This window comes from Urocampus carinirostris, chromosome 6, assembly GCF_059441175.1.
Source record: "Urocampus carinirostris isolate Australia breed hairy pipefish chromosome 6, RoL_Ucar_1.0, whole genome shotgun sequence".
Classification (NCBI taxonomy): Eukaryota; Metazoa; Chordata; class Actinopteri; order Syngnathiformes; family Syngnathidae; genus Urocampus; species Urocampus carinirostris.
The window spans coordinates 27,796,707-27,821,092 of NC_142354.1; the positions used below are offsets into that span (position 1 = coordinate 27,796,707).

General features: G+C 39.4%; 1 protein-coding gene and 1 pseudogene across 1 annotated transcript; one reads left to right on the top strand and one right to left on the bottom strand.

Moving 5' to 3' along the window:
* Positions 1 to 115, top strand: LOC148364466 (U2 spliceosomal RNA; annotated as a pseudogene).
* Positions 116 to 1,530: 1,415 nt separating this feature from the next.
* On the bottom strand, positions 1,531 to 18,090 carry nr4a1 (nuclear receptor subfamily 4, group A, member 1). Its single transcript, XM_088337208.1, has 7 exons — positions 17,956 to 18,090; positions 11,134 to 11,915; positions 9,239 to 9,368; positions 8,822 to 8,985; positions 4,788 to 4,990; positions 3,128 to 3,306; positions 1,531 to 3,046 (listed from the first exon to the last, which is right to left on the bottom strand). Exons 2-7 carry the CDS (start codon positions 11,911 to 11,913, stop codon positions 2,784 to 2,786), a joined length of 1,719 nt encoding a protein of 572 aa, XP_088193334.1. The 5' UTR covers positions 11,914 to 11,915; positions 17,956 to 18,090; the 3' UTR covers positions 1,531 to 2,783.
* Between the last annotated feature and the right edge of the window lie 6,296 nt (positions 18,091 to 24,386).

A 24,386-nucleotide genomic window follows, 5' to 3' on the forward strand; every position in this document is an offset into this window, starting at 1 on the left:
TTACCTCTTGCCATGATCTTTGATTTTTGCAATCCGGAGATGGAATAAGAGCTTGCTCTGTCCACTCCACGCATCGGCCCGGTATTGCAGTACCTCCGGGAACGGTGCATTCGCAATGATCGCAGCAAGGCTTTAGGGCTAGGACCTTAGCTTGGCCTTTTGGCTGAGAGTAAGTGTCCCGGCTCCTATGTTTTGTAGCGTATTATGAACTGACCGATAACGGATAATGGATAATGAATAACGAAGATAGAACAATAACCCTTAACAACCCCATTTAGTTTCAATCGCAGGACTTGAAGTCGGGTTTGGGTTAATTTTGTGTTTGTGTTACATGTTTAAATGTGGGCGCATCCGGCTTATATACAGGTGCGTCTTGAGCATGTACAAAATCGGTTTTCTTCTTAAAATGTGGTGGGTGCGGCTTATAATCAGGTGCGCTCTATAGTCCGGAATTTACAGTAGATAAGCTCGGTATGAACTACATAGACTAGCCACACTAAAACCTAAGTCCAAAAGAATCCAGGCGAATATCAGAAACGCGAACTGACTTAGAGTTGATTGAATCAAAAAGTAAAGAAAACCTTGGTATTCCCTCCTCCTCGTTTCTGCCTTTTGTTTCCACTCAGTCTGCCAGGACCAAATCCCAGACCACCGTGTCTCAGTGTACTGAAGGATCGAGTGTCACAGGGATGAGGATAGCTGCACGGTGTCTTCTTCCTCTGCTGGGGAAGACTCTTTTGTGTTTGACATAATCAACTTGATTTTTCTTGCAAACAAAGTCCGAGATTAGTTTTACCGATTCCGTGAAAAGAAACTGATGTTAATGATTGCGACTGACCAAGGATAGGGATGTCTTCTTCCCAATTCGTCTTTTTCCAGCTCCCTTGTTATTTACAAAATCAAATGAGTGACTCATACACAATAAATGAGGGATACAAGAGCCTTTTTTTACCATTTTTTATACTAATACAATAAAAAGCACATCAATATTTGTGTGTTGTGTTCTCTTGTGTCATCTTGTGTTCTGTTTCATGACATTTTGTTTTGTTTCATTTGGTTTGTAATGTATTTTTAAAGAAAATCTCATTTTCAGCGAATAAAACGTTTTTAAAATTCTGAATAGTTACATTGCAAATAGTCCATTTAAAAAATAATAAAGTTAGCCAGTTATACAAGTAAAAATGATGCTTTTCATTTAAGATATATTGTAATACTACTATTTTTTAAATCTATTCTTACTTTATTCATTTTGGGGGTTTTATGTTCAATATTCAATATTTTATTCATTTTACTTTTCGCACTGTTGGCTGTTGGGCTGTAGTTTTATTTTACCAAAATGATTTCCTAAAATAAGAAAATTTACCATTAGATTTCCATTTGCTGCCAAAGAAACAAAAGTAATGTTTAAAAATATACATAATAAATGTTGATATTGAAATTCCAATAAACTACCGTTTCCGGTAAAGGAAGACAAAACGTTTTTTTTTTTTGGCATCAGTTTTTACTGAAAATCTTAGGGGGGTTCAGATGACAGGGTGGACAGGAATTGGAGATACTCTTGCGTCATGTGAAATATACCCATAAAAATAGACTACAGCATACAAACACTGTACAGGATCATATTTTTATATTAAATATGCCGTACTCTAATTTAAAATATCTTAAGCATGGAGAATAGAGTCTGTATCCAGTTTTACCCCTTACATCAGAGGGACAGTTTTCACAGGTTTTATCTTAAGGCTCAAACAAAAAGGAAACACAAAAATATTGTAACAGACATGAAAATTCTTTAATTTAGCAGCTTGAGAACCCAGAGAGAAAATGCACTCATTTCTTGTTCATATTCAAAAATGGCTTCAATATTCTATAAAAAAATAGTTTGTGTTTCATTATGCTTACATATTTAAATATTACTGGATATGATTTTAGTACTATCGTACTGACTCAAAGCATTTGCTGAGATTTTTTTTTCTCTACTCAATGCATATTTATAAGTAACCTGGTAGTTTGCCAGTAACCACTTTTGAAGGGGTTTCGAAACACATACATTTGAGTAATAAAACATGATATAAAATTTAAGGCTTGAAGCTTCATCATTAAACTTTTGTGTTTTACCAAAACACGTATAAACTTTGGCCCTTCCAGAACTTTTGGTTTGTTTGTGTTAAGGATTTTCTGATTTTCAATCTATATTTTCTATTGTTTCCATTTTTTATATATCCCGTAAAATCACAATGACCCTTCATTTGTGAGGTCATAATTAGTCTGGTCTGCGTCTCTACGTTTGGGACCCCCGCTGTTGAAAATTGTGCTCTTTTCCAACTTGTGATTTGTGCGGACATACTTATAGGGACCAACGGGCAAGCAACCACTTGGTAGATTTTAGCGACCATCATCCACACTGCATGGCCGACATTGTTTTGATTTGCATAGCATGGCAACGTTTACACATTTAGCACAGCAATAAAGACACTCCAAATATATAGACCACTAAAATCAGTTCGGCTCTTTTTGCAGTATCCCAACATATGTCGTCGTACATATTGTAACTTGAAGACATCTCAGCAGACGTCATGACACACATAGGAGAATCCAAGGAGTGCTTGGCGCGCCGTTGCATCTTGAATGGTTCTGCGGGGGTGCCAGTCTTCAAATATCCTGCCTCAATGTTTAAAGGCAGCCACTTTAGAGAAGGTCCATCCTTACAGAAGGCGAGTAAAGTGCACCAGCGCAGCCCCAAAAGTTATGAGTAAGGTGCATTCTTTCTCCTTTGGTGTTTAAGTTCAGAATGGGAGGATGTCCATAAAGATTTTCTCCACAATCAGCGGGGGCGGGACAAGGTTCTCCAGTTTTAGATAGAAAATGCGCTGCAGGCCCTGTGTGCAAAGTGTCCTCAGCTCTGGGAGCTTACCTAAAAGCCGAGAGAGATAATTCGGCTGGGTTCGACCCGTCTCCGACCTGTTTCCGGTGGCGTGCTCCCGTAAAGAAGAAATTAGGTTGCTCTGGAAGTCCTCGACTCGTTTGGGTTCTTTGAGGCCGTGGCGATCTATGAGTCAAGTGTGGCAGATAGTAAGAAACGACCAATAAGACACAATTGACAGCGAGAAGGGAAACATGAGAGACCAACCGGTGATAATGACGAGTGCCGAAAGGCACGAGAACATGGAGATGTCCAAGTTCATCCGGTGGAGGCTCTGGGAGAAATCCATGATGGAGTCGATCCAGTCGCCAAAACTGCGAACACACTGCAGTCGGTGGAGGACCACGCCATTGCAGAAGATCAGTTTGTGCTTCTCGGGATTGGACCTGGAAAAATGAGAGCCATCGATAGTATAATGCAGGGGTCTCCAATGTAGTGCCCTGGGCATTGGGTATCCCCCTATGATCATCTCAATAGTTTGTGGACTGGTTCAGAAAGTATATCATGGGTCATTAGGATTGTCAGGAAATTTGATGTCTAAAGCCTCGCGCACACCTAGCACCCAACCACGTGTGACGCCAAAGGCGAGCTTCATTTTGCTTCTGGCGTCAAGTGTACTGAGGAAAATATACGTATATATAACTAGTTTCTATTTTTATTATGTTTTTATTATTGTTATGGGGGGGCTTAGATTTTTCTAATGCAATAGTGACCAAACTATGGCACAGGGGCCCTTTTCTAGCTCATTGACCATTTTTAGTGCCCAAACAGCCTATCCTATAAATTGGATTGCTTTTAAAAACAAAAGCATTTTACAAAAAGAACAGATTTTTGTCCTTTTTTTCAATCCAAAAATCTACTGATTTTAGATGTAATGTTTCTTTGTCAATGAAATGTATCATTTTCGTGACATTTTAACCTTGAAGAAATCTGTATGGGTTTCTGCTCATGGAAGAAAAACCAAAAAAAAACATGACTTTCTATCTCATCTCATTAGCTGCATCGCTTATCCTCAGTAGGGTCGCGGGGGTGCTGGAGCCCATCTCAGCAATCATTGGGCAGTGGGCAGGGGACACCCTGAACTGGTTGCCAGCCAATCGCAGGGCACACGGGGACAGACAACTGACCCGCTCATTCACACCTAGGGACACTTTGGACCAGCCAATCCACCTGAAAAGGCATGTCTTTGGAATGTAGGAGGAAACCGGAGTGCCCGGAGGAAATCCACGCAAGCACGGGGAGAACATACAAACTCCGCACAGTAAGTCCGGTAGTTGGATTTGAACCCACACGGGAGGTTCCCAAGACCTTAGAACTGTGCCGCACACGCGCTAACCACTGCAATAATAAAACTTAAAATTATTTTGTTATGCACATATTTAGTTCATATCATGAATACATCCCTTTGCACATTTTTACCTTTTTAATTTGTTTTGCTTGAACTATGGGCTGTTGGGCTGTAGTTTTATTTTACTGGAAAGAGAAGCACTCCAATTTTGTTATACTTGTATAAAGACAATAAAATCCATTCATTCATTTATTATTCATTTTTCGATCTGGTACTCACGGGACACTTTTGACTATGGTTCTTACTTCGTTCATTAGTTTTTGTGCAATTGTTTTTTTGTGAAATATTTGATGGCACATTTGGTGCTATTGTTATTAGCAAAATGTTTTTTCCATGTAAAAGTATGTCTGAAGTCAATAAACTAGATAATTACAGTATATGTATATATTCTTTTAACCTATATGTTGTCTTTATTGTTGCTAGACCTTTCTTAAACAAATAAGATATTCACCAAATTCTAAACACAAAATGACAATGGACGTTGTTTACTTTAACACACAGGGACTTATTCCAACGAACCTGTATGCCAGGCGTAGGATGAACAACTCAACAAAGGCAGACTCAAGAAGTAGTTGCTGGTCCTCTATGCAGAAGTCGGAAAATCCTGGGATCGTTTCAGCCCAGGTTTTGATGACCTCCAAAGACCCGGTCAGGAGGTCATAGAACTGTTGGATGTCACCTGCATCCTCCTTCTCCGATACCTTTTCCACTTTCTCCTGGTACTGAATAACAAAAGGGGTGTTATTCGGACCTTTTGTGGTCAAGACTTTAAATCACTCAGGACAAATTGCATAACGTAGTTTAACCTAATATCAAACAATTCATCTGGGACGCAAACTAATCACATTTTGTTAAATGTTGGACCAATTCTTGGGTTAAGTTGATCAAGCTTCCTAGGTGTTTTTTCACAAACACTCCTCAAATGACTGGTCACTTTACTTCAAACGACCCCACCATATACAAAACACAATTATAGAAACCGCCCATTGCCAAAATGGGTAATTTTGTTTTAAGTATTAAGAAAAAATACAAGAGCTGTTTAATACCATTTATTTTTCCAATCAGGATGCTCAAATCTTGTGTATTCATCGATACAGATACAATATTTCAATGCCATTAGTACATGCAATATAACTATAAACCATAGATTCATTGTCTGTGCTGCTTATTCTCAGTAGGGTGCGAGGGGTGCTGGGGCCCATCCCAGAAATCTTCAGGCAGTGGGCAGGGGACACCCTGACCAGGTTTCCAGCCAGTCGCAGGGCACATGGAGACATATAATCATTCACACGCTCATTAGCACTTAGGGACAATTTGGACTGGCTAATTAACCTGACATGGATGAGGCTGCAGTAGCTGGAATTGAACCCTTGATCTCTGCCCTGTGGGGCTGCGGGGTTACCATCTAAACACATCATACAATTTTTATTTGAGAAATAATTTTTGGCAATTAAAAATCCCTATCATTTCAGGTTTATTAAAACCATAAAAGGTTTCAGTTTAAATGTCCTCTACAGAAGGCAACCAACACTGGTATCAGCTAAGATTGCAAGTACTGGTTCTTAAAGAAAGCTAGTATTGTCACTGATACCAAGTCGCTTGTCCATCCTTAAAAATAGTGTATTTTGCCATTAAAAAAACAATAATCTATCTTGGTTTGGAACAACTGTAAACAAATCTGTCATAGTGTATCAGTAATTTAATAATTCAATTTTACAACCTCCTTACAAAATCTCCCCGGAATCGTGTCGCTTGTGATTAACGGTCTCAAAAATGTTGTTGTGTCATGCAAACCCCCCCAAAACTGTGTCATGTTGATCGTGGGATGTATCAGAAACGGGCAGGAGGAGGAGTACAGGAAATTGATTCAGGACTTTGTCCGATGGAGCGACGCAAACCACCTGCACCTAAACACCACCAAGACCAGAGAGATGGTGGTGGACTTCAGGAGAACCAGAACTCACCCGGTTCCTGTAACCATCAAGGGAGAATGTGTAGAATTTGTCCAGACCTACAAATACCTGGGTGTGCAGCTGGACAACAAACTGGACTGGACTGCCAACACAGAAGCTCTATGTAGGAAAGGGCAAAGCCGACTTTACTTCCTCAGAAGGCTGGCCTCCTTCAACATCTGCAAAAAGCTCCTGAAAATATTCTATGAGACAGTAGTGGCAAGCGCCCTCTTCTATGCGGCAGCGTGTTGGGGAGGCAGCGTCAAGAAGAAGGATGCCTCTCGTCTCAATAAACTGGCTAGGAAAGCGAGCTCTGTTGTGGGCAAAGAGCTGGACAGCCTAATTGTAATTGTATTGTAATTAGTTTTTAAGCTGAGAGACAGGCACTGAAAAAGCTGAGGTCAATCATGGACAATCCATCGCATCCGCTTCACAGCATTATCTCCGGACAGAAGAGCAGTTTCAGTGACAGACTGCTGTCACTGTCTTGTACTACGGACAGACTGAAGAGATCTTTTCTTCCTCATGCCATGAGGCTCTTTAACTCCACCCGGCAGAGTAAAGGCCCACATTAAACCACACCACCTACATTGGATATTACCGAATCTTACTGCATTATGTGTTCTGTGTAGCACTATTTAGTTACTCTATATAACATGCTAAAGTGGGCATTTGCACGTCACACTGGGTATTTGTATATTGTATTCTTTTGGCTTTATTATTGTATTGTTCTCAGCTCAGGGATGCTGCTGGAAATGTGAATTTCCCTTAGGGGATGAATAAAGTATCTATCTATCTATCTATCTATCTATACAAAACATTTTTGTGCAAAAAAACAAGAAATCAGATCAATATTTATCTAAGTAGAAGTTCGTCCATTTTATTACCCAACTTGGATTATTTGTTCACCTAAACAGTGCATAGAGACACACTTTTAGTTATTTTTTTCCATCCATGTGTGGCTTCCCTAAAAGAGACCCTACTTAATATTTGACCACTAGATGTTGCTGTATTGTGTAGTGCTACTTAAAAGTATTGCTAAAAAGCAGAAAAAAGATTACAAACTACAGAGAAGTGAGAAAACCGCACCATTTTTCTTCTTGTTTTTTAGCCCAGCCTTTCACAAGGTTTTGGGTTTTTAGGGGTACCCTTAGCAGCAAGATGGTGGCCAATCATGTCAGCTCCTTTTAATTGAACCTTATGATTTGTAAAATAAATCTAAATTTTTTTCAGCAACGAGTATTATTTTAAAAAATTGATCACGCATGTTTGCTGATCATTCAAATGATTTTTTTTATTACCACTAAAAGGTGCTAAAAATTACACAATGTCCGTAATAATTAGAAAAAAATGAAATAATTTATAGTCATAAATTCCAGGAGCAAAAGAGGCAAAATTAGATAAAAGCTGGCCACATAACAACTACTAAACATTGATAATTATATGATTATTATTAACTGATATTATTAAATAATATTTAGTTAATAGTTCTCTGTAGCATTTTCTAATGTAACTTTCTTTACAACATGGTGCTATACTTAGCTACTTTTTAAAACATCCAACGCTTTCAAAAGTGTCATACGGTACTAAGTTTGCCATCAACACAACGCTGGAAGGATGCGGATGATTCTACTGTATGTCCCTACAAACAGGGTTGGGTAGGGTTACTTTAACTGGATTACTTTCAATTACTTTTGGATTACTCCAATACCAAATATGCTAATAAAAGACAAAAGAAACTAAATATGAATAAAATTACTAAATTTTGTGCAGGCTTGGGGAGTAACGGAATACATGGAACGGCAAAAATGATGTTGGCAAACTGTTTGGATTTATTTTCATTTTGTTTCTGTCGCATTTTATGTTAGTTTTGCCGGAGATCAAAGAGATCAAAGCCAGGAGAGAAAGCTTACCACGTGTTGTGAGTCATCATTTTATTCATATTTAGTTTATTGTGTCTTTTACTAGCATATTTGGTATTGGAGTAATCCAAAAGTAATTGAAAGTAATCCACTTAAAGTAACCCTACCCAACCCTGCCTACAAAATACAACTGGGTCAGTTTATATGCATATATTTGGTCATGTGTCACCAGTAGCGAATGGTAGGCAGTGTGTTGGAAAATGTGTGTGGCTTTTACGAGAACAACAAGATCAATGGGGCAAACGTGACTACAGAATTTACAGTAAAAGAGTGTTGAATTTGTAACATTCTTTTTCTGCAACACACCATGAAGAAACTGTCTTGGACATTCCCAGAAATGGAGAGGAAATCTTCAAGTGGTTTGAAGAGAAAGGTCAAATTGGATATGGAGTGTCTCTGTTGTGTTTGTTTGCAAGCTCTCAAGATTTCAAAAGTCAGGGGTTAGTGTACATGTTTTCTTCTAGTTTTTTTCTTATGTGGATATTCTTAAGCAGTTTTATGGGGTCGGTTTCAATGTGAGTATATATGGTTTTGTGTAACTAAACAGTTACTTTCACACCAACACGCTACTTTTGGGTGTCGTTGATCTGGGCGTATTGTAATTAGTTTTTAAGCGAAGTACCCAGTAACTCTAATGTTTTCAGTAATGCACCCATTACTGAATATAAGGGCCACCTACCTTGGAGTAGTCAAGCTTTCCAATGGTCGGGTTAGAGTCGATATGCGCACGTACTAGCAAGGAAATGACGTTGGGGGCCGGAGTTGTGGAGGAAGCCTCAACTGCCGTCTTGGGTTTGGAGGGCAAACGGCCTCGGCGACCTTTCAGGCTGTCTGTTCGAACCACTTCAGACAGAAAGGATGGGAGAATGACTTCAAGTACACGCTTGTGTCATTCACATGGCCGCGCCACACAGTCGGATTAAAAAAAAGAAACAGCTGCTGCAGTATATCCATTTCTTTCTGCAGCTGGCATTGTAAATCTCGACGAACATGTGTCTTTCATGCCAAGCTTCGGTTTCACAAGATCGCCATTACAAACCCGTGTTTATCCTTCAAGGTAGTGAAAACTCTAAAGTGAAAACTGACGTGACTTTACCTTCTTTGACCATTCCCACTGTGAGACATTTCTGGAAACGGCAAAACTGGCAGCGGTTCCTCCTCCTCTTGTCCACCGGACAGTCTTTATTGGCCAAGCAAACGTATTTTGCGTTCTTCTGCACAGTTCGCTGTCAATCAGGGTAAGGAACAAAACAAGACAGTGTCGGTATAATGTTAACTTAATAGAGGGAAATTCCAGCTCCATATGCAATCAATGATTTGATCGTTTTTCAAGAAATAAAATTATTTTTGATCCTGTTTGATTTTTTTTTATATTTAGTTTTAGGTAAGAATGGTGCCAGGCTGGATTTTAGATCTCAGTACAGTACAGTTAAGTGTGATGCTCTCCAATGGGAGTTTTAGATTTAAACATAGAAATTGTAAGTTTAAATAACCATCTTTTTAGGGGTTAACGAGAAACTTTTTGTCATAGTAATATTGATATCTAGGATCGGTATTGATGAATACTGAAGATATTGGTATTGATTTGAAAAATAAAGTATGAAACATCTCACATTTTAAGGAATGGCTGAGCATCGATACTCCATGATTTGGTTATTTTGAGGTATCCACACTAAAACAATATCATTACTGTGCCCTTTAAAAAAAGGAACTCCAAATTAAAAATGTAAAAAGTGCTCGTTTTTTTTACCCAATTTTAAGGGGATATTGCTTTTTCTATTTTTATTTTTTTTACAAAATGACATGTTATTGTTTTGAGGGAGATATCTCCTCGTATCAGTACTGGGCATCGTTATAAGTGCCGACTCAGACGGTAAGGAAATGGACTGGTCTTGATCTCCATAGAAAGTGCTATGAATTATCCCCAATTCTTTGTCCTGTTTTGCACTTGAAAAGTTATTTAAAATGCAATCGAGATAATCCAAAATACAAAGTAGTGTTTTTGGATAATTAGTGACCAGAATAAATTGTAAATGTTTACCAAAACAAATGAATGAATGATTGAACAGATAAATAAATACATAAGTACATACATGAATAAGCAACGTAAATACATCGTGATATATGGCGAAATGGACAGACAGACAGACAGACAGACAGACAGACAGGACAGGACAAAACAGGCGGTCAGGTAGGTAGATAGGTAGGAAGGTGGGTTGGTAGGTATGTAGGTCAGTAGGTTTGGGTAGTTGGTTTGGTGGTAAGGTATTTTGGGTGTGTCGTTTCGGTCCGTAGGTTGGTGTTTGGGTGGGAAGGTGGGTCGGTCGGGAAGGTGGGCTTGCCTGTGTGGTCAGGTCGGTAGGTGGATTGGGTTGTTGGGTAGGTGGATAGGTAAGCATGTCGGTAGGTAGGTAGGTAGGTAGGTAGGTAGGTAGTTTGATGGTAATGTATTTTAGGTGGGTGGTTTCGGTCGGTAGGTTGGTGGGTTGGTGGGTTGGGTGGGAAGGTGGGTCGGTCAGGAAGGTGGGTCGGCCGGGTGGTCAAGTCGGTAGGCTGGTTGGGTAGGTGGGTGGGTGGCTAGATAGGTAGGTAGGTAGGTAGGTGGTTTGTTAGTAAGCTATTTTGGGTGGGTGGTTTCGGCCGGTAGGTTGGTGGGTTGGGTGAGTGTCTAGGTCCATACGATGTGTAGATGGGTAGGTAGGCAGGTATTGCAGGCAGGTAGGTAGGTAAATAGGTAGGTATGTAGGTAGGTAGGTGGTAAGATAGGTACAGTAGGTGGATGGAAAGATGACCGTTTAGAGCATAGTATGTAATTATACCGTCTTTTGGAAAATCTAAAGAATATATATTTGTGAAGTTTTTCTCTATGTGTGTTGCACAACTGTTTATGTTCAAATATCTATTTTTTATACTGTATTGTTGCAGTTTTTCTTTGGTTTGTGTTTAGAGAGATTAATCTTGGAGAAAACCAATCTGTGCTTCTCCACTCACTTTGAAGAAACCTTTGCAGCCTTCGCAGGTACGCACTCCATAGTGCTGACAGGACGCGTTGTCCCCGCACACAGCACAGCGGCCCTCGCTCACAGCTGGATTGTGGATTTTCGCGGATCCTTCCGCCAGCCTACCGCCGAACTCCACGGACAAAATGGGGCAATGGAGTGAGGGTGCCTGCTGCTGAGGAGACATGAAAAAATGTTCATCCTGACTCAGCTGAGCATCCTGGTGGGGCGGCACGGGGGAGTGCTGCTCGGGTGCGGGGGCGGACGGGAAAAAAGAAAGCTGTTTATCAGACAGGGTGGGCGCATTGTAGGTGCCGAAAGGGGATTCCCATAAAGGTGCGCAGAGTGTCTGAAAAGCCGTCGCCGGGGGAGAGGGGGCGGGGTACCCCGGACTGCCGTAATAGTCGGAGCCACATGACGAAAGCGTCTCATCCAGGCAGCTAAGCGTAAATGACCCGGGGTAGCAACCATACACTTGGAGGTCGTCCAGCTTGTAGGCTTGGTTCTGCGCTTGGCAGTCCAGACCTTCCGCCAAAGGGACATGGCCGAAAGAAAGGCCCGACGGGGAAGGCGGGGGTCCAATCTTGCGTGAAAATGCGTCAAACTCCCCGACGTAACCGGTGCCCACTAAAGTATTGATGCTCGGTAACAAGGATGCAGACAGCTGATCCTTGTCCATCGCCGCTTTGGCGCCCGGGTCCGGGTGGAGGAAGTCAGAGTTGAAGTGGGGGTCAAGGGTCAGGGGTACGTGCTGCGTTTCCACACAGGGCATTGCTGCAGTGCACACAATGACAACAGTTACTACAAAACGACAAGTCATTTTCAAGACAACAGCATTAGTATGGTTTCCTTGTTATTTGATAGGACTGGTCGAGGTTACTACTATAAAGAGTCTATTGACTATTTTCTTATGTCACCTGATGACTATTGAGTAGAGGTGGACAATTATCGGGCAGGCTGATTATCGGCACAGATATTTGGGAATTTGACAGATATCGGTATCGGCATTTTAATTTCTTTGAAGGGCCAATTATTTAGGCTCAGATGCAGCCGAGCCTCTCACTCTCTTCCCTCCATCTGTCTCGGACGCTAAACACCACGAACGTTCTGATTAGATAAGCGACCGGGGGCTGAGCCACTGAAGCAGGAAGAGTAACGTTAGAGCGTAGTAAACAACAGCAGCTCTGCTAACTAAATCGGTACCGACATGCCTGTGATTCAAAATACAGCTGATAATATTGTGATTTTTGAGCCTCAACACTCTTAAGTAACAGCGGGAGGCACACGAATTTGAAGTGGACTAAGTCTCTGGTATTATCATTATTTTACAGATTTTATCAAATTGTCAAATATCATACAGTGAAATAAAATGTGCTGAATAATTATCTTTTGTCTGGAGAGTGGGTTCCACAGTTTTGGAAGGATATTGCGTTCATAATACATGAATTTGAGACATGGAAATCAAAGCAAAAATGATCTCTTCTTCTCTCTTATTATCATTAAAGGCAATTTTATGGGTAGAAAAATCTCTGTTATTGCCTTTTAATGTGAAGATAAACAATTCATGTTGTCCATACAACTTACTCTCAACCGGAAAGCCATTAAAACGAACAATATTTGTAACATTTTGGTATTCATAAGTACTTTATCCGTTTCCGCTCTGGTGAGTTTATTCGAATTTTTGTATAATTTGGAATGTTTATACAGTTTGGTTATGATGTTAACACTACATTGCAAAATAATGTTTGCATGCAAATGTGTATTCGTTTTGTTAAATAAAGAATTTAAAAAAGTCAAATTCAAGACGTTTGGTCATGCTCGGGAAATGTTACATATCCGAAATGGCTACCACTCAAACATCTTGCTTGCCACACAGCACTAAATCAGAGAAAAGCGCTCCAGAACTTAGGTACATCAGATACAGTGATACGCCGGGCGTCAGCATACTTGTCGGACAGGGATCGCTCTGATTTATTTCTTCGGACTTGATTCATGTGAAGGGCAAACAGTTTGATGCGTGATTCTTGAATAACTTCTCTCTAGTTACCTTTTAATTTTACTTTAATAGTCCTTATTGATAGCTGTCTATGCTATTGTTTCCTTCGATTGTTACATTAATTATGAGTGGTGGAATGTAATGGATAAAATGTTCTTTGTTTCTGTTATTATTTTTATTTTTTGTTTATTTATCTTGTCTTAAAGCACAGGTGTCAAACAGGCGGCCCGCGGGCCAGATCAGGCCCGTTAAAGGATTGAATCCGGCCCGCGAGACAACACTCAGAGAAGCGCAAGAGAAAAACAAGCTGCGGGTTGAAATATGTCAACTTGATGTTGCCAAAGCCAGGTGCCTCTCACAAAGACACTGTACTTGTATTTATCTCCTCTCTCTCTCTCTCTCTCTCTCTCTTTCTTTTCCACCCTTTTTCTCCCACTCTGTCTCTGTCTCTTTCACTCTCTGTGTCTTTTAACCTCTTCTGCTCTAACTTTCTTTTTTCCTTTTCTCTCTTTTCTCTTTCTCTCTTCATACCCTTTGCACTTTCTTTTCTCTTTTCTCTCCTTCTGTCTTTCTATTTCTCTTTAGATTTCATTTCTTCCTCTCCCTTTCTTTCCCCCCTCTGTCACGACTTTTTATCTTTTGTTTCTCACGCTCTCCCCCTCGCTCTTTTTCATTCTTTGTCCCGCGCTCTCTCCTTTTCCCTCCCTCTTTCTCTTATTTCTTTATCTCTCTTTTTCTTTCTCTTTAATGTACTAGTCCGGCCCACGACAGAATGTTTGTTCTATTGTGTGGCCCCCGAGTTAAAATGAGTTTGACACCCCTGTCTTAAAGGGGCATTGTGTATTGTTTAGTGGCTTCTAATGGTAGAAAAACCTGCATTTATTAAAAAAAATGATTTGAATAATAAGCAAAAATAAATGAACAATCATATCAATGTAAAAAAAATATTCTTCCTTGTGCGTTGTATCACTCAATTTCAGTTGCAATACACAATACAGCGACAGTTGGTGGTCAGATATTACACATAGTTCCCTTTAAGTACGCTTTTCTTATTGTAACACACTTTAATTTAACGTTACTACATTAGAGAACAGTATTTGTACTTTTTACACCTCTTTTTACATTTAGTTTACTTTGGCTAGAAATGATACCAGGTATCAGTGTAACGCATTGGTACCCACAATGATGGCTGATAACGTCCTTGAAATAAGAGGAATAATACATTGATTGTGTTAAATGCAATCTAAAAGAAAATATTTGGAGAGGGAGATGTGTAGATATTTCATTAAGATAATATAAGAGGGAAGGGAATTTTATAGATCAGTGATACTGTCATGTCTTGCATGGTCGCCAAGACAACCAGCTTGTCCCGCCCCTTGACACCGGCTGACACAGATTGTCTTAATGACGTGTGTGATTCATAAGGGCTCGTTTTGGGACTGCCGGTTGCGAGATCATTATTCTGTTCTGCATTATCCTGTTCTGTTTTGCTCTGTTCTGTTTTGTTTGACTCGAGGAAGACCTGGCATGCCCGTTTGTCTGAGTTAGTGCCTTTAAGCCTGTTTTGTGAGTATTACCTAGTCTGAGTTTCTGATTGCCTGTAAGCCTGTTTTTGTTTTGTTTTTGTCCCTGCGTGTTGGACAACTTTTATTTTCTAAATAAAAGTAACTGATCGTTACGCAATTGAGTTCACACTTTCTGCCTCCCGGTCCGGTCCTTGACAGACACCAGAACTTGGTATCGGTATGGACTACACACGTGTTAAATATCTTATCATAATCGGTCTGAAAAATGTGGTGTATTGTTTCTATTACACAATGCTTTGTGTTTTTTTTTTCAAAATGTTTTAAAATTACATATATATATATATATATATATATATATATATATATATATATAATATATATATATATATATAATATATATATATATATATTTATTTATTTTTTTCCTTGCTAATTTTACAGCTATTATACAGTATACAGTATGTTAATCATTGCATCGGTATCAGGTTATTCATAATATTAAGTAAGTGCATATTTTACAATTGAATCAGTATCAATTACATTTACTTTTCACTTTAAAGTACATTTTAAGCTGTGAACTCTTACATTTTTACCTAAGTGGATTTTTCTACATATACTTCTACTTAGTTTTTTTATGCAACTGTATTCTGTATTTCAATTTTTACCCAAATAGCTATGTTTTTAGCAATTTTTGGCATGATATATTTCCAAAGTAAAATGTTAATACATATTTAATTTTATTCTCAATTCAACACATTTGCCATTTTCCGAAATGTAATTTTTTTTTTATTTTATGCCAATTTTTAAAGTTTATTCATTTAAAGAGATGTGGCAAAATATGTGAGGTAAAGCTCACACTTAAAAGGGGTCCTATGTAATATTTTACCACTATATGCAGTTTTATTGTGTATTGCAACCAAAAAAAGATGCTTAAAAAGTACATCTCCAATCTCCAGAGACTCAAAATGACCGAACCGCATTATTTTATTTTTCGTTTACTTTCCCAGCACGCAAAAGTAAGTTTTTACCGGTAGCATAAAGATGGCCGACTATTTTTTTTTATGTACCGGTATTTTTGCTTATTATTTTTTTTAATGAATGGAGTTTTTTTTACCACTAGGGAGCGCTAAATAGTACACAATGTCCCTTTATGGATGACTTTTGCATTTCTGGCGACGTATTAACTGCACCTAACCTATTTTTACATAGCAGTCAACTTCGACAAAGATTATTTTTGCTCCCATTATTTCCCATGGGAACAAAAATTGTTTTGAAACAAGATCCTGGATTGTTTGTCCGTAGAGCCCGTACTGTATTCCTTATGGTCAGTAATACTAAACCGCCCTCTGTTTCCTTTATTATCCCCGTGAATGCTTTATTTCCCATTATGCCCTCTCCTTGGCTCCGAGGCATCTCAGGCCTCCTTTAGAAAGTGCAGCTCTTGGCCCAGTGGAGCCGTCAGATGCCGTCACATATTGTGTTACTGTCCGGCCGTGTTCTTAAAAACTCCTTGAGTGGAGGGCAACCCTTTTTCACGGGGACTAAACCAGGGAGTGTTGCAGATTGTATTACAGGAAAGGGCCCGGTGCCATGCGGAGGGTGGCAAAGCCTGCTTGTGTGTGTGCATGAGTGCACGTACTGGCACAGGTGTCTGCTGGAGCATGGGTCAGCAAACACCGGGCTGCGGGCTGCTATAGGGCCGCACAGAAAAGTTGCCTATACCGTGTATAGCATGCATTTTTTTACCGCAAAAGAAGAAGTTCGGGTGTGTGTTCAACACAAGGTTTTACAGCAGTGTATTCCCATATTTGAGGAATGATTGACTATATTTGCACAAATTTGGATGCAGCGGGGATCAAAGCTGGGTCGCAGCAGTGAGAGCGCATAATCCTAACCACTAGACCGTTAGGGGTGTAGATGATATATATGAAGAGATCTCATTGTCACACTATTTTTACACATGGTACTACATTAGGTACATGGGACGATGATTGAAATCATCTCTAGACAACGTTAACTACACGACACAATACTAAAATAAAATGTGCATTGTATTTAATCAAGGTTCTTCAAAGTCCGATTCATCATCAACTACATCAAAAGGTTGTTTGCCTCATTTTACTTTTTTGCGTTTATTAATATCTTTCGAGACGACTTTCTGTTCTCCATATTCCATAACATTCGTAACTGGTACCGTGAGTAAAAATCGTGTAATGATGAGCTCAGAGCGAATGCATGGGTCTCAAACGTTGATAGCTTGTGACAATCGTAATAAAAAATTCAATAAAATTCCGGTTTAGTTCGTTTTTCTTGACGTTTTTTGTCCTGTTTTTGATGTTTTTCGGTCAATTTTCAATTTAAGGTTCTTTTATGGTCATTTTTTGTTGTTTTCCGATCATTTGCATACTATTTAATTTGTATCTTTTTTCTAGATATTTTTCAATTCTGTTCATAATATTCATACTGTTCATACTATTCATACTACTTAGTTTTGTTTCAGTACTTTTTCAAACTTTTCACAGGCTTTGTACTTTTTCCATTCTTTTCAATACTTTTTCAGTTATTTTTCATACTTTTAGTACATTTTTCTAATTTCTACTTTTTTGTTTTTTGGTACTTTTTGTTTTTTGGTCATTTTCCGGTCAATTATTTGGGTCGTTTCGGTTGTTTATCAGGCGTTTTGTGGTTACTTTGGCCATTTATTGGTCGATTTTCATTTAAAGGTTCGTTTTTGACTTTATAATATGTTTATTTATCCATCTTATTTAGCGTTAAAAAGATTAAGATATTTGAGATTGTTGAATTCTTTTTTTCTTTTAAGAAAAACCTGATGCGGCCCAGCCTCAACTCGTTTCTGTTTCCAGCGACCCCCATGCAAATTGCGTTTATATATATATATATATATATATATATATATATATATATATATATATATATATATATATATATATATATATATATATATATATATATATATATATATATATATATATATATATATATATGCTGGAGGACCTGTTGGTAATATTGTGAGAACAAGTTTGAAATCTGCCATTGCTGCAAGGTAACTTGGATTTTACTCTTTACATTTGGTCACAATGACTGCAGACATGCTTACTTAAAACATAACCAACATTTACAAATTAATTATAAACATGAAAACACATATGGGGGTTTACATATTACTATGTTTAAATGAATCAAAATGTGTGTTTTGTGCAAAATTATCTCTTCTGTAAACTTGTTTTCTCAAGCAAACACTACAAGTGACAAACATATTATAAACACTGACCTCATTCACGTAAAATATCCAAATTGTAATGTTGCTCATGTATTCCAAAGAACTGAACAAGGCCCTTGTGATGCACACGCCCACTCAAACAGACCAACGCGCGCGCACTCGTACACGTGTACGCGCAAATTCAGTTCCACGCGGGGTGGTCATGGAGCTCTGTGCTTTATTATGCTGTGGAGACGGAAGGCGGGACCGGTGGGAGGAGAGGGAGGCCAATTTCCGGTAAAAGAACCAATCAGGTTGTGGTCGTTTTAAGACGTCGTTTGAATGACGCATTCGCGGGATTCCACTGACGCAAACGCCCATGCGTGGTGTGCTCTAAATATAAACTCCCAACTTGCTGCTCACGTGGAGCTATTAGTGGACCTTAGTAAAAATAGGGACTGTAAACGAACAGAAAAATATTTTCCTTTGTCTTTGGGGTATGATATTAAAAAAAATATACCAACAAAAACAAGAATTAAAATAATTTTGTGGCACAGCAGCTGAACGTTTTTATATCAGAGAATAATCTTTTTGAATCGGTCCAATCAGGATTCAGGGCTAATCACTCTACTGAGACAGCCAATGATCTTCTAGTGGCAATGGATTTTGGCGCATCATCAATGTTGTGTCTGCTGGACCTTAGTGCTGCCTTTGACACGTTGGACCATAATATAATAATAATAATAATAATAATAATAATAATAATAATTTCCTTTGTATTGTCATTCTTTGTAACAATGTACACAGAACGAAATGTCGATACACCTGACCCGTTGTAGCGAGTCGATGCAGCCGCAGCCAGAGGGCGCCGCCATTATACCAATTAGGTATGTCTCGGCCGAGGCGCGAACCAGCGACCTCCCAGTCTCAAAGCGGGCACACTACCATCATATCTTGCTAGACCGGCTGGAAAAATGGATTGGTCTCTCAGGAATGGTAAATGGTAAAAGGTCTGCATTTATATAGCGATTTTCAAGTCACTGAAGACCTCCCAAAGCGCTTTACAATGTGCTTCTGTCAGGAACCGTCCTTCCATGGTTCAGATCCTACCTCTCGGATAGGATACATCGTGTTAAATATGGTGAAATGACATTTGAGCTCTTTAGTGTTACCTGTGGCGTTCAGCAGGGTTCAGTCCTTAGCCCCCTTCTTTTAAGCATTTACAGGCTTCCATTGGGTAGTATTATTCACAAGTATACTATCAGTTTCCATTGCAATGGAGAAATCTGCTCCACTAAACTGGAAATTTGGAGGCTTGCCTCACTGAGATAATAAGATGGATGTCATTCCATTTCTTGCGCGTCAATCCTGAAAAGACAGAAATATTAATTATTGGTCTAAATGCTTTGTTTTCAAACACTGCTCTAAACATTGACAAATGTAATACCACCCAGAGCGACATATTCAAAAATCTAAGTGTCATATTTGACCCCGATCTGACCTTCCAAACACATGTTAAGAATATTACAAGAACAGTTTTTTCCATCTTCGCAACATTGCTAAAATTCACCCTATGCGGTCCCAGGCTGATGCGGGGATTAAAATTCATGTGTTTGTAACCTTCCATATCGATTACTGTAATGTACTACTTTCCGTTTTCCGAAGTCTAAAATCAAGAGACTGTAGATTGTACAAAATAGTGCAACTGAGGCTTTTTATCAAGACAAGAAAGTTTGAGCACATGACGCTGATTTTAGCTAACCTGCATTGGCCCCCTGTTAGCTCAAGATGCGATTTTAAGATTCTGTTGGTATTATACAAAATCATCCATGGACTTGCTCCCTCATATCTCTTAGATTTAATTTCCCCCTATGTTCCGATCCGGAGCCTTCGCTCTGAAAATGTGGGTCTCCTAGTGATCCCAAGAGCCAAGAAGAGAGTCGCTGGTTTGAGAGCGTTCTCCATTTGGGCCCCAATGTTGTGGAATACTCTTCCCCCTGAGATTCGATCTGTAACCTAAGTGGAACTGTTTAAATCTAAGTTCAAAACACACTTCTATTCTCTGGCTAAGGGCCCGGTCACACAGCCGTTTGCGTCTGTATCGCGGGTAAAATTTTGCGGGTTTTTTTTGCCCGTGGTTGCCTGCGATGGAAAATGCGCAAAATTGGCCAACCCGCTGTTCATCGGTGGTATGCCCGCAAAACAGACGCCGGCGACAGTTCCGCTTCCTCATCGCGTCATTTTCTCGTGTGGACCACGGGTATAAAAGCTGCCGAGCCGGCGTTATGCCGAGAAATGCATCCTTGCCGAGATTTGCATCCCCTCGCTACTACAACCACTTTTACCTCGTTTTATCTCACTTTTATATCACTTTTAGGGAATTTAATGGCGAACATATAACCAAAACCACTTTGTCTTGCATTTGTTGGAAATGTAATACAACTTAAACCATTCCGTCTTTGTATTTGTTGTGAATGTAATCGAACGGTAATGCACGCCGTATACAAATCACTTTTGAGCAGGTAACATGTTTATTTTGCCTTTTTCTATTCGAATCGCTCGTATTGAAAATGTTATGCACTCTACCATAAAGCTTATTTCTGCATAATAAGCTTTACGGTAGAGTGCATAACAGTTCTCAAAAGTGATTTATATACGGTGTGCATTACCATTCGATTACGTTCACAACAAAAACAAAGACGGAATGGTTTATAGATAGATAGATAGATAGATAGATACTTTATTCATCCCCGAAGGGAAATTCACTTTTCCAGCAGCATCCCTAAGCTGAGAACAATCGAAAATAACTGAGAACAATCGAAAATAACACGGGAGCTGCTGGAGTGGCTGCCATTCGTGACGGCGCCGGAGAAACGATTCAATTTGAATCATGTACAAACAAACAAACAATTGAATCATGTACAAGAAACGATTCAATCTGAATCATGTACAAACAAACAAACAATTGAATCATGTACAACAAACAAACAAAATATTTATGTTTCAATAAGTGGAGTGTTAATAAAATGGGGGGAAAATAATTTCTGATACTGATATAACCAGGTAAAACTAATTTTAAGTTACCTGTCCAAATGAATGTTGTGCCATCTCACCTTTCCCACTCTCTCTGCTCGCTCCTGAATCTTTATCAAATAGTCCAAAATTTTACCTCATCTTCTCCGCTCACCTCGTCGTCCTCTTCTCCTTCCACTTCGCACTACAGAGACTTATGCTACACGTGCAAATTTCCTCTGTAGTGTTCCAAATTCTGATAATCTCAAAGTCAAGATTGGTGCGTGCATAGCCTAAGCAATGCTGATAATGTAATGTGTATCATTTGACTATTGATTATGTTGTATTACATTCCCAACAACTGCAAGACGAAGTGGATTTGGTTATATGTTCGCCATTACATTCCCTAAAAGTGAGATAAAACGAGGTAAAAGTGGTTGTAGTGGCGAGGGGATGCAAATCTCGGCAGGGATGCATTTCTCGGCATAACACCGGGCTGTAGAAATCATAACCGCTCAAGACACAGTCCCGTGAAGATCAAGATTTCAAGCTATGGCACCGAAGAAGCCAATATGTTATTATTGTAATAGTTTTTCATTTTTATTTTATTATCTTGTTATCAAATGAAAAGAAATGTCAAGAAATAAAAATGGATTAAGACGAGGTCACTACGGTGACGGGGATCCATGTCCACCCCTTGACGTCTCGAGCACAACTGAGGTGTGCTCGGCAAATCGCGCTGTTTATACGCGGAGAAAGGCGTTTGACCGTCACACACGTAACACGCTAATTTCACGTAATAACCCCACGATACAGGCGTTGAACATGCTATGACCGTGCTCCACCCACGATTACCCGCTGAAATTTCCCGTCCTACCCATGTGTAACCACGCCCTGGCCGCGGCCAGAGCACGTCGTTCCGCGTCATTTCCGCATCATTACCTCGTGTGCCGCCCGTGGTTAACACGTGCTCAAAGTTTTGAGCAGCTCAAAACTTTTTTGCGCGGCCAACCGCGTGTGAATTTCCGACCGCGAGTAAAGCACTGCTGTATCTCGTCTATATGGCGGTCTCAAAACGTCCAACAGCGCCCAACAGCGTCTACTTCACGGCCAGAAATTTCTGGCCGTGATTCAGCCTCGATACGCCCGTGTAAGGCTGTGTACCCGTGCTCTAAAGAATTGAGCAGCGCAAAACTTTTTCGCACTGCCAACGGCGCGTGAATTTCCGACCGCATAGCGTCCGCCTCACAGGCAGAAATTTCTAGCCGTGATTCAACCGCAAACGGCTGTGTGACAGGGCCCTTATGAATGACCTATTTCATGTTGACAATATCTGTAATCGCAACATCCGTTGCATCCTGGTCATCCTGGAAGGGGATTACCTCATGTGCGATCCCTTCTCAAGGTTCCTTCATTTTTCTCATGCATAAATTTTTGAGTATTTCCTTGCCCTCATGTAAGTTTTAGATCAGGGGATGGTGTAATAAAAGTCTGTAGTTTGCAATAATCTGTGGTCTGTGCAGCCCTTTGAGACTCCTTGTGATTAAGGGCATCACAAATAAACATGACTTGACTTAAATAAGAAGGACGTTTGATTGGCACATGTTTTGTGACACCAAACCTTAAAGAAAAAGATCAAAGTCAAGGTCTGCAGGACAGATGTGGCCCATGAGAAAGTTTTCTTCGGCCCCTGAAAACCTTGATTTTTTACTGGATCATACACAAGGAATCCTATATTTTTTTCACCGTAGATTACGCCTCTTTAAGTGTTTTTCCTGGTCAATAGATATCTGCACTTGATTTTAAAATGTAAGATTCCTTTAAATATTTCTGTTATTTTCTTTGAAGCAAATTTGAAACCTTCAACTGGAGCCTGAATAATACTGGCTTCACTCAAACCTCTCAGTGTTCAGACGTCTCTCTGACTGTTGACAAACAGATACGTGTCTGTCACCAGTCACAGAAATACCTCATGCCACATATCATTGGAAAGCTTAAACTCTTGGGATTCAAGATACGATGACTACTCTATTTCAAAATGAACTCATCCCAGAAACATCACGATCAGTCTGAAACAAGATACTCAAAAACTATAAATCTGTGATAGCTCACCTAAAAGTCCCCATAGAAGTCAGATGATGAGACGATATTCTGTAAACATAAAGTCATTCCATCTAGGACCCTCCAGTTAATCCAACCGTGTAAAATATTCACTCCAAAACACACAATAATGCTGACGGATGAAAAGAACCCACCGAAAATCCATTTTGCATCATTGGGCATTCATTGTTGTAATCTGTTCATACATAATTTACATTTGCAAATAAACAGACTCATGAAATTATTTTCAATGCGGCTGTTAACAAAATTAAATGATGATTGACACATTGCTTAGCCAATGAAATTCTGAACAGAACGTTGCACAGATATCCACTGTGTTTTTAAATTAGACCCAAAAATCAAAGTGCGCAACACCACTCGTGATTTATTTTTGCATGCCATTATTACATGCAAGTGTGCACAATCATTGACTGACTTCTGGAAACAGAAATCGACCATTTACAACTCTTTCAAAATATCTAAGAAATAGGCCAAAGTAAAATATAGTTGCAAAACTTTTAGTGCTGTGAACTGGTCGTCTCCTAATGATCGTAAATAGTTAAGTTTTACAGGATCCCAATTAAAGAAGAGAGTTGTGCCATTAAGCGAAAAGATTGGAACGAGGCACTCATTAAAAATGCTCAGGTTTGCAGCCCAGCCTAAATGTCATCAAGAGATGCTTCTTTCTTAAAAAAATGAAAATATATACCGTTCATGAATAATTACATGTGTATAATAGATGCCTTGGATTGTGTGCCCAATGTTTGTTTGCAATGTGTGTTGGTTTGAACAGCCACACACAGTATTTAAAAAACTAACGTTGACATTTACATGTTAACAGTTAGCTGAAGATAAGAAAATATGAACATTCGTATCCATGATAATAAATAATGTTGACTTGATAGCAACAACCTTAAATGTTTAGTTTCTCCTATCTGGTATGAAGTGTGTACTGCGAATTTTTAATGAGTGCCTCATAGGACTTATTTTTAATGAGTCCTATCTTTTTGCTTTAATCCATTCAACCTCTACTTTCTTCTTTTTATTTGTTCAGGAGTGTCCGCTGGGATCATTCAAAACTTCAATTTACGATCACTAATATTTTTTTTATTCTGGCACACAAACCCACAACATGATGGCAATTTGCATCAACGACAGCTTTCTTTTCCTCCGTCTTCTGACCGGCGCAATATTTGTTTTGCCTGCAGCTTCAGCTGTGATGTCACGCGTGACGTAGGTCATAAAACTAACGTCAAAACCATCCGTTTTGGTGAACAAAACTGAACTTCTAGCGTGTAGGCTTGTTGACATATCATTTGCCCAAGCTTTTGCCTCCAGGCTAAGCCCCACCCACCGCATACATCACAATGTTTACAATGAAAGGGTCAATT

What these genes read in the sequence shown, in the direction of transcription:
- nr4a1 (XM_088337208.1), bottom strand. Translation starts at nt 11,913, where the DNA reads ATGCCCTGTGTGGAAACGCAGCACGTACCCCTGACCCTTGACCCCCAC. An exon ending in GAAAGCTTGACTACTCCAAG is followed by an intron (nt 4,991 to 8,821) that starts GTAGGTGGCCCT and finishes TTTGTTATTCAG; the next exon opens with TACCAGGAGAAAGTGGAAAA. An exon ending in ATCCTACGCCTGGCATACAG is followed by an intron (nt 3,307 to 4,787) that starts GTTCGTTGGAAT and finishes TCATTTTTCCAG; the next exon opens with GTCCAATCCCGAGAAGCACA.